General features: G+C 41.1%; 2 protein-coding genes across 2 annotated transcripts; one reads left to right on the top strand and one right to left on the bottom strand.

The window, feature by feature from the left end:
* Positions 1 to 1,018: 1,018 nt before the first annotated feature.
* On the bottom strand, positions 1,019 to 5,253 carry nudt1 (nudix (nucleoside diphosphate linked moiety X)-type motif 1). The gene is made up of 4 exons (XM_017703212.2): positions 4,925 to 5,253; positions 4,316 to 4,467; positions 2,020 to 2,165; positions 1,019 to 1,907 (listed from the first exon to the last, which is right to left on the bottom strand). Exons 2-4 carry the CDS (start codon positions 4,465 to 4,467, stop codon positions 1,735 to 1,737), a joined length of 471 nt encoding a protein of 156 aa, XP_017558701.1. The 5' UTR covers positions 4,925 to 5,253; the 3' UTR covers positions 1,019 to 1,734.
* Positions 5,254 to 5,342: 89 nt separating this feature from the next.
* Positions 5,343 to 11,595, top strand: mrm2 (mitochondrial rRNA methyltransferase 2). Its single transcript, XM_017703210.2, has 2 exons — positions 5,343 to 5,818; positions 10,524 to 11,595. Exons 1-2 carry the CDS (start codon positions 5,515 to 5,517, stop codon positions 10,946 to 10,948), a joined length of 729 nt encoding a protein of 242 aa, XP_017558699.2. The 5' UTR covers positions 5,343 to 5,514; the 3' UTR covers positions 10,949 to 11,595.
* Positions 11,596 to 15,403: the final 3,808 nt, after the last annotated feature.

Genomic DNA, 15,403 nt, shown 5'->3' on the forward strand with positions numbered 1-15,403 from the left:
CTCGTGAGGCCAGACCCTGATCAGATGAAAATACACATCTGGGGACAACTTGTTAACCTTTTGGTGCTGGATTGATGTGAAATCCACCTCAAACAAGAGTACAGCCCCTTTAAAACCCATCCCAAGTGGTTTCAGATTCCAGTCAATAACACAAGCACAACAAGTTAGCTATTGAAATACTATCGTTGGCTTGTGGAACTGTTTGTTGTCTGTTTTTATCGTTGTTACGTATCTAATGCATTAACTGGAGGTTTTCGGGAGGACTTGTAAGCCATGCTAACTTACATTACATCCATGGGCTAATGACTGATTGTTGTTATTTAGACGATGCTGACAAGCACACTGTCACCTCCTACTTTGAGCGCTGCTTTAATGAAGCATTGGATTGGTTTAGAGTTTTCAGTTCACTTCAGTTTGTCCTCCCCTCCCCAATAAGGTTACATTCCCACTCATGTTTAACCCAAAATGTATGGTTGTTCCAGATCACCTCTGGCTCCTCAAGTCTATCAGCTCTTAAGCAGAAAGTCATTATATTCTTCTGGGGAGCCGGACCTAGCACCTCTGCCTAAGCCGCCATTCCAACCCGAACTCGAGAGTCATATATTCCTGACACTGTGATCTTTACGGCACATCTACACAATGAATATTCTTCCCTACTTACAATTTGTTGTGATCAAACTGAAGGAACACTCCATTCAAGAGGAGTGTCTCTGAGATATTTAGCTGCTGCTTTCTCTTGCGTATCATCCAGTAGCCTGTTTATATGTGAGAGGGCTTTATTATGAGGCACTGTATTGGTCAGTTTTCTGTGAAACAATGTCTCATGCAGGCAAATCATTGTCAGGCCATCTATATGTTTGAAAGACAAGGCCTCAGATCTCAGAACAGTGCTTTGATTTTCCTTGATTTCAAATGGATTATGTCATTATCTTGAGAAAACAACCCTGCCCATTTATATTACTTAAAGTGATGAGGAGCAGCGTTATTGGAGTAGAAGGCTGTCAGGAGGCAAATCCAAAAGGATTGACTGAAGTTTATTTCTTGCACCAACTTTCCTGAGAATGTCAGTCCAAATATAAAGGATTGTTCTACACATTTCAGCCCAGACTGTTTTTTTTAATTATACATGGCAGCCAATTAGAAAATAGATCATTTACATATACCAGTCTTAAAGGCACAGTAAAAAAAAAACAATGAGTACAATGAGTCAAAATTATGACTGGTTTTGGTACATAAAAACAAAGAAAAAAAACATAAGAAAACCGCAGACTATGGCCTCTTTAATGTTCTGTGCTGCACTAAAGAAGAGCAATGCTAGAGCTAAAAAGCATGAAAAGTGCAGTCTAGTCTATAAAACTGTATCATAAAATCAAACAGTAAGTGGCATGTTGAACAGATGCTCTATAATTACCATATTATTGTGTGAAAAATGAACATTACAGCTTACGACTTACAGCTAGTCTACAGTGATTTCTTCTATACAACCGTTTAGAGGCAACAGCTATAATCAGCATGTAGCTACTTCCGCTTTCTTCTGAAAAAACAGCCAATTCAGTAGTACTGCTTCTCTGTTTACATTTACCAGACCTCGGTCTGTGTAGGTCACATGGGTCACCTGAGGACTCCTTGGTATGAGCCCGTTCCTTCAGCACATTCCTACAGCAGAGCGTGAATGGGGCCGTCACTTCCTCTCACTCTGCGGAAATGACAGTCACTACAGGTGTGAGGATCTGATCACAGCTCCTGCACCTCGTCCAGCTTGTGTTCCACTATCACGTCGTGACCCTGGAATTTGAAGTAGCCCAGGAACTTCTTCTTCTGTAGCATCAGTGGGAACCACAGCACATCATCGGCCCACATTTGACTGAAGGGGATTTTGTCAATGTCAAACCACTGAGGCCTCATTTCTAAGGCAGAGAAATGTAAAAGATGAGCAGTGTGTGAAAACTATTATCTCAGTTCTAACAATACGATGCATGGTGGAAGCTGTTATCGCAATGCCATGTTCTGCAGTCCTACCCTCTGATTCAGTGGGCTCGCCAGTGTAGGTGTCAGCTCGGAATATGTGGACGTCCATCAGCTCTGTTTCTCCAATAAATTCAAACGTGATGTTTCCGATCTTTTGTAGAATATCTACAGTAAGACCACTTTCCTCCAGCAGTTCCCTGAAAAAAATGACATTTGAGTAAATACACTAATATTCAAAACTTAGGAATCACTTATATTAATAATTACTGACATTTCATTCAACAATATGTGAAATACAGTTCAATAATACACAAATATCATAAGCTAGATACTAGAGTCAATGTATAGACTTTTTTACTGTTGTTATCATTGTTAGTAGTAATTGTAGTAGTATTTTGAGCATATTAAAAAAATGAGATTCAACGCATTATTGTGAACAGCCAAAAGTAACTAAACTTTTTACTCCACTATGCAAACAGTATTAGATTTTATTCACTAAAGAATTCATTAAAAGTCCAGCATCCTGTACTTTTCTTGCATTTCATTGTTTTCCCTGTGGTCTACTTATGACAGCAAAAGCAAAAGAAGTCGCAAGTCACTTTTACATGAACATTTTCCAACCTCCACTTGTGTTATGGACCCTTTAAAGCACTTGGACAGGATAAGGTGTACCTGGAGAGGTGGGATAGTGTAATTTCATACTGATGTTTTTTGATGGGATTTTAGTCACGTCAGAATGCACCATGTCAGTCATTTTTACGGACTGCGCACTCCTTCATCAATAAAGATTCTAGCTCATTTCACCTTCCACAAAATCAACCATAGAAATAAACCAAAAAAATCTTACTATAAATAATATAAATAATAGTGTCTCTGTTAAAAATGATCTAGTAAGAGATGGTCAATCCACTGTTTACTCCCGTACTCAGTGTGGCTGCACTTCCCACACAGAGGCACAGTGAGTTGAAAGTGTGGGGGCTAAAATATGACAAACACTATATTGCCAAAAGTGTTCACCCACCCATCCAAATCATTGAATTCAGGTGTTCCAATCACTTCCATGGCCACAACCAAGCCCCTAGGCCTGCAGACTGCTTCTACAAACATTTGTGAAAGAATGGGTCCCTCTCAGGAGCTCAGTGAATTCCAGCATGGTAGCATGATGGGATGCTACCTGTGCAACAAGTCCAGTCGTGAAATTTCCTCACTACTAAATATTCCACAGTCAACTGTCAGTGGTATTATAACAAAGTGGAAGCGATTGGGAATGACAGTAAAATAACAGTGTGGGGTCAGAGGATGCTGAGGTGCATAGCGCGCAGAGGTCGCCAACTTTCTGCAAAGTCAATCGCTACAGACCTCCAAACTTCATGTGGCCTTCAGATCAGCTCAAGAACAGCGTAGAGAGCTTCATGGAATGGGTTTCCATGGCCGAGCTGCTGCATCCAAGCCTTACATCACCAAGCGCAATGCAAAGCATTGAATGCAGTGGTGTAAAGCGCCACCAGTGGACTCTAGAGCAGTGGAGACGTGTTCTCTGGAGTGACGAATCAGCTTCTCCATGTGGCAATGGGAAGAATGACTGAGTTTGGCGGTTGCCAGGAGAACTGTAATTGTCTGACTGCATTGTGCCAAGCGTAAAGTTTGGTGGAGGGGGGATTATGGTGTGGGGTTGTTTTTCAGGAGCTGGGCTCAGCCCCTTAGTTCCAGTGAAAGGAACTCTTAATGCTTCAGCAACTTTGTGGGAACACTTTAGGGATGGTGTTACAGTGCACAAAGCAGGTCCATACAGACAGGGATGAGCGAGTTTGATGTGGAAGAACTTGACTGGTCTGCACAGAGTCCTGACCTCAACCTAACAGAACACCTTTGGGATGAATTAGAGCGGAGACTGAGAGCCAGGCCTTCTCATCCAACAGTGTCTGACCTCAGAAATGTGCTTCTGGAAGAACGGTCAAAAATTCCCATAAACACTCCTAACCCTTGTAGAAAAACCTTCCCAGAAGAGTTGAAGCTGTTATAGCTGCAAAGGGTGAGCCAACATCATATTAAACCCTATGGATTAAGAATGGGATGTCACTTAAGTTCATATACGTGTAAAGACAGATGATATATTGGATATATAGTGCATACTGAATAGACAGTATAGGTAAATACACTGACATACAAAAACAATACTGTCTGTTATTGCAGCTCAGTTTATATACACTGGGAAGAGAACTGTACGTTTCAAAACTTTAACAATGTTCATATACAACATCAAACTAGCTTTAAAAAGGTTTTACATATACACGATATGGGCCCTTTAAACTGAGAAAACCGATCCATGCTTTCTCGTGTAACCCACCGTCTAGCAGCCTGCTCTATGGTTTCCCCTGACTGGACTTTGCCCCCGAAGCCGTTCCATTTGCCCGCTCCGAAGCCCCTCTTCTTCATGCCGAGCAGCACCCGCTCGGGCTGGACCACCAGCACCAAAGTAAGCAGCTTCCTTGTGAACATCTAATAAAAGGCAGTCAACGTCCATATTCACCAATTACCACAACTTAGGCGACAGATAATTGCCGCGTCCCAAACCACACACACACACTTCTGTTGCTCACCTACTACACCAAGGAGTGCACTTCTAATGGTGTATGCCACATTTCTACACACTATTTACTGTGTTCGAGTACAGTTTGGAGGCGAAAACGTCTCCGGAGAAATTAAACGTATTATTTAACTTTAAGGCTGCATTCAAAACCCAGCACTACGACATTAAATAGTATATTAAAGATAGCACCCCACCAGCAGAAGCCCATCCGCTCGGGTAGCATGTGTAGTGTAACTCATCACCAGCGGTGTGTGGTTTGGAACACAGCCCAGTTCTCTAGTTAACGAGCCTCAGCTACACGAATTCAAAGCGAAGCAGTCTGTACACGGCGAACTAAGAAAATAAGCCCTCAAATCATTCGCTTACTTGTGTTGAGGACGAATACAGGCGTATCGTCAGCAAACACTAAGATGAAACCGTTAAATGTTAAAGTAAAATGTGGTCCAGAGAAATAAACCAGCAGCTACAGTCTCGTTCCCGCGTGTGTTCTTGGACAATCACGTGACGCGAGGCGCGCTTCCTCGTGGACACTGTAGATCTCCACACTATACGGATTGATGTCACGTATAAAACAACCGGTTCTGTGATCGGCAGAGTCTGTTTACAGATCTGCGCACACGCGTTGTAGGGTGTTGCATTCAAATAAGCCCGACCGGGATTATTGGAATGAATTAAAACGAGAATGAAACGTTGACAGAATATTGTTGGCAAACCGTTTCAGGTTGTACAGCGACATCAACAGAACAACAGAAATAGCCTTTTCGTAGCGTAGGGCTTTGATATATGAAATAAAGGCTGTGGAGCCCTGAACATGCGGTCCTGTAGCTTTTGACACCGGAGGCATTTTACAGGCTGCGCTAGAAGTTTGGCGTGGTGGTGTGTCTGGGCTGTCGGTCGGTCTTTATTCGGGACATTCGGGCTATTTTTGGTTCGACGCCGCTCCATTTCTCTAAAACATGTGGAAATGTCTGTCTCTGCCAAAGTTCCGTTTTCACGCCTCGGCCACGGCGCTGAAAAAGGCGCCGCTGAAGCTGAAGGGAAAGAGCGGCGCCGAGCAGCGGTGGCTCGTCAGACAGCTCGGCGATCCTTTCGTGAAAGCCGCTCATTCCCAAAACTACCGCTGCAGGAGCGCCTTCAAACTACTGGAGATCGACGACAAGTACGACGTGCTGAGACCCGGCCTGAGCGTTGTAGACTGCGGAGCTGCGCCTGGAGCGTGGAGCCAAGTGGCAGCGCAGAGAGTCAATGCAGCGGGGGAGAGTGAGTTTCCCCAGTTTGGGAGCGTTTTGAGCGTCTGGCGTCTCTTCTTTGGTATTTCAGCGCCAAAAGATTAAAGGGAGGAAGGTTGTGCACCCATGGTTTAGTTCAATAACCAAGTATTGGCCCATATTTTACATTTTTCTTTCTTTTTTATTATTTATTTTTATTTTTATTTGTTGTGTTCAACAGTCATGATTCATATTTACATGGCTGTTTCCAGCCTTTCATTATTAATAAAATTAGAATTAAACTATTAAACGCGGCTTATATCGTGGCTGGCAGAACCTTTCCGTTTTTGGCATAATTTGGAAAAGCCCGTTCTTTACATTGTGTGTAAATTTCATGATGACCGGACCAAAAGAAAAGAAATGACTTGAAAAGGTGTTAAAGGTAAAGTGTTTGGCTTCTCCTGTAAAGTTACCATTTTGGAGGTTATGACAGCATATATATATATATATTTATAATATAATATAGTGTGTGTGTGTGTGTGAGATGTATGTATATATGTGTGTGTACATATTTGTATATATATATATATATATATATATATATATATGTTTTTGTGTGTGTGTGTATATATGTGTTTTTGTGTGTGTGTGTATATATATGTGTTTTTGTGTGTGTGTGTATATATGTGTTTTTGTGTGTGTGTGTATATATATATATATATATATATATATATATATATATGTGTGTATATATATATATATATATATATATATAAATGTATGTGTGTGTGTGTGTGTGTGTATATATGTGTGTGTGAGTGATGTATGTATATATGTGTGTGTACATATTGGTGTGTGTGTATATATATATATATATATATATATATATATATATATATATATATATATATATAATCGTGTGTGTGTGTGTGTGTGTGTATATACATGTGTATATATTTATATGCATGTATATATGAATATATACACACGCATCAGTTAGTTCCAGCCACGCAAGCTGATTGGTTGAGAGGCGTTCTAACCGTGCTGCTATTTCACCGTAACATTGGGTTTTTCACAAACACTGTATCACTCCGCTAAGATGCTGTTACTAAGCAACGAGTTTGACAGCTGCAGGAGACGCTCAAGGCATTTGAACGTTTTTACTTCTTACTTTTTACTTCTGCTCACAAACAGAAAAGGGACACTTTTAAGATCACATTTGACCAATAGCCGATTTGGTCAGACTCTGAAGATGAGACTACATTAAATTCTGAAACTGTCATTCCCGCTGAGCAGCATTTCAGTCGGCCGCTGTGACAAAAGAGCACCTAAACAGCCTGGAATTAGCCAGGAATGAACCAAATACCATTCGCTAAACATGTAGTCTCATCTTCAGAGTCTGACCAAATCAGCCCGAGCCATAAAACCGCCGCAGTAAAACACCAAAAGCTGCTCAGCAGCGATGACCGTTTCAGAGTTTAGTGTAAGGAGCTGGAGAATGAAGCGCCGGCTGTGGAGCGAGGGAGCAGCTCCTTCTGTGACGTAGAAACAAGCGTTTTGTTAAGGAACTATAATTTGGCGGAAGGAACTGCTGATAATAAAATATTAAATGACACGTTCACAGCCCAATTTATTACTTTCTTACTTTATTTATTAACCCTTGTATAAAAGCAATAGAGCACTCGAGGGTGTGTGTTATCGCTGTAACATCGCGGCTGTGATTTGGTGGCAGGCACGAGCCGAAGCCGAGCGCCACAGATCATCATGTTATTTCACGATAACACTCCCTCTCCTCTATTGCTTAAATAAAACAAGTTTTTGTGACACCACAAGGTATGATAGCTTAATTTCTTATATCATCGCTGTCCACAACACCAACATGTATCTCCAAATAGTAACTTTACAAGAGAAGGCAAAAATACTCTTCACTTTGAATGAAAGGGGGAAGAAATTTTATTCCAAGCAATTTTCGAGTATTTCTGTTTGTCTGTATGGGATGAAATTGTCACACCATATGAAGGACAGCTGTATTTCTCAAATGATGTAGAAAAGTGAAAATCTATACACGTTTTTCTTCTTTCTCAGTGACGATATGCGTCGTATGGACTGGGGAGTGAACGATATGTGTCTTAACACTCAGTCACCATTTAAAAAGTGGTTGATAATCAAAAGTGCTACATCGCAATAGAGTAGGCATCAAGTTTGTATGCAAGCTGTTCCATCAAGACAAAGAGTGTAGCTTGTGTTACTGTCTTCAGCTGAAAATGGAGACATAGCGGAGTGCGATAGAGAGGTAGGCCAATAAAGTGCACAAACTATGGGTGTAATGTCACCACTTACACACTTTCAGTGGTGATGGTTAATAAGACACAATTGAACTGTAAGCACACTAGTTCATCGGTTCCATTCTCACAATGCACACCGTCTGTCTGGAGTCGTTTGGATCTCCAGACTGTCTGCAAGAGGTAGCTTTTAAAGAGCGAATCCCACCTACTCTAAACCAACATCAAAACACCTGCATAATGGAGAATGAACTGTTATTTGTAATGCATTTAGAAGCTACTCTGCTCTCCTCCAGTAGCAACACATTATGTGGTGCTGTTAAAGAAAGTGACTAGACGGCATAATTATATGTCACGAGTCAATAAAGCGTAAGCAATTTACTACAATGAGTAATTGCAACGACAGTCAAAGTAATACATTTAAAGACACTTAGGAGCACTGACAGGATCCCCATTTCGACATGAGGCCAAGTAGCAGACAGACAGTAACATCTCTAGACATTCAAAAGTCAAAGGAATGACTGAGAAGTACCCGGACAGACTCTGCCCGTCACTTTACATTTATTGTTTGGATTTATTTTACTAGATTAGAAGGTTTCGGTTTCACAGTTCAGCTCATTTTAGCAAATGTATTGCGGTTTGTGTCATAAATGCGCAGATGATGTTTAATACATTCTTTCTGCATCTAAAGTAAAACACAGAAACACACTAGATACACTACAGATACGGTACTGGGAGAAAGTTTTAGGCATCTAAGCAAATTTTTAAACAGTTGACCTCAGCAGTGAGTTTATCACAATATACATTAGAATAAAGTCGTATTCATAATTCAAATAAACAGAAAAACAGTAAAAAGTAACAAGAATTTCTTGGGTCCATATTTTTTTCCTTGACACCTTCACAGCCGCCACAGAGACTCGTTAATATCATCAATTACATCATGAGCTCAATTTACTGAGCACTGATTCAAACCAGGAGCTGCTTTATAACTACATATAATACTGGGCTTGAAAGGCTTGAAAACAGTTAAACAAAGACACCAACATCCAGAAAATCACTATTTATTTTATTCATATATATATAATTATTAATTAATATTCTGTAAATTGTTTATTCACATAGTAACACTTTTCTTAAACGAAGTGCCTCACTTAAAAATAGTTTGTTTTAAAGCTTAGAAAAAAGTTAGTCATGACCAAGAGTAACACCAGTGCCAGCTATTTTGTGTTGTATTTTCTAAAAAAAAAAACAAAACAAAAAAACCTTTTACATAAGGTAAACTGCTTTGTTTACATCTTAGTGACCCCTTTATTTTAAATTCAGGTCATCAAACAATGTTGCCTATACCATGCCTACATCATTTTTACCAAAGAATCTTTGTTTTTGTGTTGCAAAGCCTGAGTTAAGAAGCACGGTCATGCCATCTCTAATTCACAGTTTGCTTGAAAGTATATCAAAAGTGGTCATCTTTATTAATGAATACACACAATTAGACCACACTACAGAGGGTTGTGCTATAATCATTGGACGTGTGAGGGCTGTAAAGCGCTGAGAGCTGCTGGAGCAAATATTAAATTCACTGCACGTAGTTATTCTGATCCTGACTGTTATCATCAGAAACTGGACGTTGACACTGAGAGGTCGAGCAGCTTGTTCTTCAGGTCATTTTGATGGATTAGTGAGCAGCGCAGTTCACTGAAGTGAAGCGGTCAACAGTATTTTCCAATAATGCTATATATGCTTATAATTTCTTGTAATTCTGTGAACACAATATTTGTGAATATTGTGTTCACAGAAATTTTTAATGAATATTTTTATGAATTTTTTATGAATATTGCACAGGCAGTAAAACATTTTATCAGCCTACGCAAGGCTGGTGTTGAAATTGCACATAGTTTTTGATCTTTTTGATCATAATTGTAAACACAATGTACTTTGGGTAAAAACTAGACATGCACAGTGATGTCAGAATCATATCTGCAGTTATTTGCTTTATAGGCCGACGATTAGACGATTAAAATTATTTTGATGACAATATTGCCATTTTATTCATTTAACTGCATTTACATTTACAGCATTTGGCTGACGCTCTTATCCAGAGCGACTTACAATTTGATCATTTTACACAGGTAGGCCAAGGCGGTGTTAGGAGTCTTGCCCAAGGACTCTTATTGGTATAGTGTAGGGTGCTTACCCAGGTGGGGGATTGAACCCTAGTCTATAGCGTAGACCCACTACACTACACCGACCACAATCCAGGTGTATTTAGACCCAGTTTTTAGATTTTATAAATGCTTTCTGTATGGGCATCAGCAGTCATGTACATTAGAGAAAAAATGATATATCTGTATTGGCCCACTGTTTCTGTAGTACTGCATGCCTAGTAAAAAGACTGACTATTCTGAATCAGAGCTTTCATATACTCATCTCTTCTTGGCTCAGTGCTGAGATAATAGTTACTGTTTGCTGTTACAGGGCCAGATTTACCCAGAGGAAGTGTCATAGGAATCGATCTGCTGCACATTGCCCCTCTGGAAGGTGCACACTTCTTGTCCAATCAGGACATCACTGATCCTGCCACTCATGCAGCGCTGCAGAGACTCCTTCCTCAAGCCCAAGCCGATGTCATCCTCAGTGACATGGCACCCAACGCCAGCGGGCTCAGAGAGCTAGACCACGAAAGACTAGTGAGCATGTGTCTTTCACTTTTGGAACTGGCTGACAAGATCCTGAGGCCGGGGGGCTCCCTGGTGTGTAAATACTGGGACGGAGGGCTCACGCATAAGCTCCGGGACGGTCTCGCTCGTGCTTTTCGGGACGTGAGGACTGTGAAACCCAAAGCAAGCAGGAAAGAGTCATCAGAACTTTACTTCCTGGCCAGGACGTTCAGGAACACATAGTGTTATTCTTCACACACTCAAAAATAAAGAGATTCAGATGTATGTGTTGAACACCATATAGAACCAATTCACTGTTTAGACACAGCTACTCAGAAGGGTTTTCCCTGTTCTTTCTGTTTTCCATGTTGTGGAATTGTAGTAAAGACAAAACTATGCAAAAATTACTTCAGTCGGAAATAACAAACAGCACTGTTTAGACCCAGTTTGTCTTAAGTGTATTAACGAGGATAGATATTCTACTAATTAGCTTTTAACCAGTAATAACAGTGATGCAGTGCCTCCAAAAATATTTGGCCTTTTTTTGCCATTTAACCATTTAACCTTGAAGGAATGATTGGGCTATTTTTGATGAAATATTCCTGTAATAAGGTTCTATAGGTTAATTCAGGTTTAATAAAGAGTTTTGTTTATGTGAAGTCCTGAAGAAGAATTCTAAGAGGAACTGCGAATCACAGAGATGAAAAGGTTTAGAGCAGTTTTTCTTGGTGTTGATGAGCTTGTATTCACTATTGGAATCACAAACTCAGAAGCTTATTAAGGCATTTTTCAATGCAGGCCTGCAGAAGTCTGCAGAGAAACTGCTCAAACAATAACGGTCTAAAAACCCAGTCTGTTGAAAATAAATGCCACTTTGGTTTGACGTGTCATTTCCTGTCATGGGTATGTTTGTAGGCACAAACGTCCCAACTCTTTTTGTGGACGTTGGATGATGATTGGATTCCAACTCAATTTGCAAAGATGCGAATCAAAAACACATTTAATGAGAGAGAAAAAAAGAATTCCTACATAAGCTCCCGCTTCACTATCTACATGTGACGGATTCAAGGCATTTAAGCTCAAGTCTTTACACCATGCCTAATATACTAATATACATTCAGTGATGCAGTCAGGGTGCACCACTCTTTAACACGAGCTAGTTTCACTGACATTGCACAAAGAGGCCACCCACCCAACCAACCATCCACTGTGCCTGCCTGGAATGTTTGGCACTTGTTCATAGGTGTTCAACACATTTGTGTGTGGCATGAAGAACTGTTCTGCTGACGGACTGGACTGAGGTTACTGGATGTTCGTGTTTGATCCCAGAGCATTTGATACCGGAGGTGTACAGCTGAGACGGATCCTTTCTTGGCTATATATGTACGTATATTTTCATGCAAATAATTGCTTGAAACAAAAGTTGTTTCAGTTCGGTCTTGTTCATGGATCTATTACACAGAATGCCACTACTAGGCAACCCCACTGTAGATGATTTTGCTTCAGCCATGAGATGTTCGGTGGCTGTAGAGCACCATGAGCTGCTGGAGCAAATATTAACTTCACTGCATGTAGCTGATAGTTATTCTGGTTCTGACTGTTATCATCAGGAACTGCACATTGAGAAATTGGGCAGCATATTCCTTGGGTCATTTTGATGAATTAGTGAGCAGCAGTGAAGCGAAGCGGTCAATAGTTCTTACTGACTGCCATTACTTTGTTGAGGTATTGCTATGCATGTGTTTAGTATTCATCCTATTGAATCATTCTTTGGGAATGCATACCAACGTTATGAATAATGCACATTTTGAGCATTTTATCAGTGTGTGCAAGGCTGAGTGGGAATTGTATGTGGCTACTTTCTTTTTGATAAGAAGTGTAAATCCCTGGAGGCCTTTGGGTAAAAACACTAGCTAGGTTGGGGCAGTGGCTGCCTGTGCCTGTGCCTGTGATGTGGAGTTTGTTTGGGCAGCAACTGGCTGCATTCCCTTGGGAAAAGGGAACAGCGGGACTATTTCTCCCTCACAGAGTAAAGATTAGTGCCACGGACCTCCTATATTGGGGAAAACATAAAGCACTTGGAATTGAAGATGACTAAACTGAGCTTAAAGCAACACTACGCTCAGAAGTGAGCACACCCCGAAAACACGGTTATGCTTGTCTGCTAATAAACTGGCTTTTGGCATGAATAACTTACAAAACTGAGCTCATTGTGTTGCAGGAATTCAGCCTACCAGTGGATGGAGCTGTTGAGTTGTCTGAATGAAAAAAAGGAATGCATAGGATTTGAATGGTGTATCGACTATGAGGTCATTTTGAAATACATAAGTACAGAACCATACAAGCATTCATTGTGAACACATACTGACAGTTTATGAACAATGCACATTTAAACCATTTTATCACCCCTAGACTGGGCTGAAATTACATTCAGATCCCTCTGTGATGGAGCTCTTGGCCTATCAGGAGGGAAATGCATGGAATCTGAATGGGAGAACAGCTTTGAGCACTCCTGTACAGGTTAAGTGTGCAAGAACTATGAATATATTTTATTTCCAGCCGAGGATCCGGCCCTTAAAGCCATGTGTTTGAATAAGTGCTCTGTTCGAGTCTCTTGGATCTTGAAACACGTAGTGAAGCTCTGTATGAGCAGCTAACTATCAGTGTTCCGTATTTGATAACTGCATTCATTTTGTGTCTCCCTAATAGGAATGCTAAATTGTTTGCAAGTTGAAACGCAGATAATCTGTTTTGCCAGTCGTGTAGAAATGTGCAATCATTCTCTCATTATGAGCTTATGAGCAGGAAAGTGGATGGATAAGTGAGCCATAGACAGCATGACTAATGAGAAGGCTTTGTCCCTGAAGCAGCGCGTTTCCAGAAATATTACGCCAAGTCTCTCAACCTGGTCTTAACCTTAAGGTTAAGCGGCCCAGCTGTCAATGATAAGACGCAGGAGTTCCATAGAGATCTGTTATATTAAAGGGACGCTCCTGCCAAAATGAAAAATGTAATCATCACTACATCTGTTGTAAACATGCGTACTCATATCCTATAGCAGGGCTGCCGCAGTCTCTACAGCGAGATTTTCAGGGTTAAAGCCTAGGAAAACCCCTGACGGTGATGTGTCTTGAAGGTGGGAGGAATTTTTGAGAAACTACAAGCATTTTGAGGTGGACAGGTGTGCAGCCTGTTTTCATTCTGTCCTCACCTGGCTGGCTAATGCAGACGGAAGCCAGATAGCTAACTTTTAAGGCCACTGCACGTCGAATGCATCGCATAGCTTCGAGGATCAGATACAACATGGTGCGAATGCATCACAGTAAGAGTGTCGATAACAGACCAGCTCAAATTCATTTTTACACTCTACTCCTATAGCTTTGATGAAATGAAACGTTCAACATAATTTATTAAGTATCAGGTTACTTCCTCTTAACAGACAAGCTGTTTTCAAGCTGAAAGATGTGGTGAAAACAGGACTAGGCAAGTCGTGTTAGCTAATGCTAACATACCATTAGCATCTGTCTGTTTATCTAAAATACTGACTGCCAATCTTCAAAATTTCAAGCCTTATGTCAGGGGTATTCTATTAAAATTCAATCATTTCCAGTTAGAGATAATTTCCTCAAGGTCCATAACATCATAATGTCTAACTTTATGCATTATGATTCAGTGCCATATACTGTAAACTGAAGTAACCTAGTCGTTACACTATATTTCCAAAAGTATTCACTCACTAATCCAAATCATTTAATTCAAACAGAGGCACAGTGAGTTGAAAGTGTGGGGGCTAAAATATGACATACACTGTATTGCCAAAAGTGTTCACTCACCCGTCCAAATCATTGAATTCAGGTGTTCCAATCACTTCCATGGCCACAGGTGTATAAAATCAAGCACCTAGTCCTGCAGACTGCTTCTACAGACATTAGTGAAAGAATGGGTCGCTCTCAGGAGCTCAGTGAATTCCAGCATGGTACCGTGATCGGACGCCACCTGTGCAACAAGTCCAGTTGGGAAACTTTCTCACTACTAAATATTCCACAGTCAACTGTCAGTGGGATTGGCAACGACAGCAACTTAGCCATGAAGTGGTCAGCCACGTAAAATAACAGAGTGTGGTCAGCGGATGCTGAGGGGCATAGTGCGCAGAGGTCGCCAATTTTCTGCAGTCAATCGCTAGAGACCTCCAAACTTCATGTGGCCTTCAGATTAGCTCAAGAACAGCATAGAGAGCTTCATGGAATGGGTTTCCAAGGCTGAGCTGCTGCATCCAAGCCTTACGTCACCAAGCGCAATGCAAAGTGTCAAATGCTGTGGTGTAAAGCGTCACCACTGGACTCTAGAGCAGTGGAGACGTGTCCTCTGGAGTGACGAATCAGCTTCTCCATCTGGCAATCTGATGGATGAGTCTGGGTTTGGCGGTTGCCAGGAGACGGTAATTGTCTGACTGCATTGTGCCAAGTGTAAAGTTTGGTGGAGGGGTGATTATCGTGTGGGGATGTTTTTCAGGAGTTGGGCTCGGCCCCTTAGTTCCAGCGAAGGGAACTCTTAATGCTTCAGCAGACCAAGAGATTTTGGACAATTTCATGCTCCTAAATTTATGGGAACAGTTTGGGGACGGCCCTTTCCTGTTCCAACGTGACTGCAGACCAGTGCACAAAGCAAGGTCCATAAAGACATGGATGAGCAAGTTTG

The sequence above is a fragment of the Pygocentrus nattereri genome, chromosome 27 (genome assembly GCF_015220715.1).
Source record: "Pygocentrus nattereri isolate fPygNat1 chromosome 27, fPygNat1.pri, whole genome shotgun sequence".
In the NCBI taxonomy this organism is placed as follows: domain Eukaryota; kingdom Metazoa; phylum Chordata; class Actinopteri; order Characiformes; family Serrasalmidae; genus Pygocentrus; species Pygocentrus nattereri.

What these genes read in the sequence shown, in the direction of transcription:
- nudt1 (XM_017703212.2), bottom strand. Translation starts at nt 4,467, where the DNA reads ATGTTCACAAGGAAGCTGCTTACTTTGGTGCTGGTGGTCCAGCCCGAG. An exon ending in ATAGAGCAGGCTGCTAGACG is followed by an intron (nt 2,166 to 4,315) that starts GTGGGTTACACG and finishes CATTTTTTTCAG; the next exon opens with GGAACTGCTGGAGGAAAGTG. An exon ending in CGAGCCCACTGAATCAGAGG is followed by an intron (nt 1,908 to 2,019) that starts GTAGGACTGCAG and finishes TCTCTGCCTTAG; the next exon opens with AAATGAGGCCTCAGTGGTTT.
- mrm2 (XM_017703210.2), top strand. Translation starts at nt 5,515, where the DNA reads ATGTGGAAATGTCTGTCTCTGCCAAAGTTCCGTTTTCACGCCTCGGCC. An exon ending in AGTCAATGCAGCGGGGGAGA is followed by an intron (nt 5,819 to 10,523) that starts GTGAGTTTCCCC and finishes TTGCTGTTACAG; the next exon opens with GGCCAGATTTACCCAGAGGA.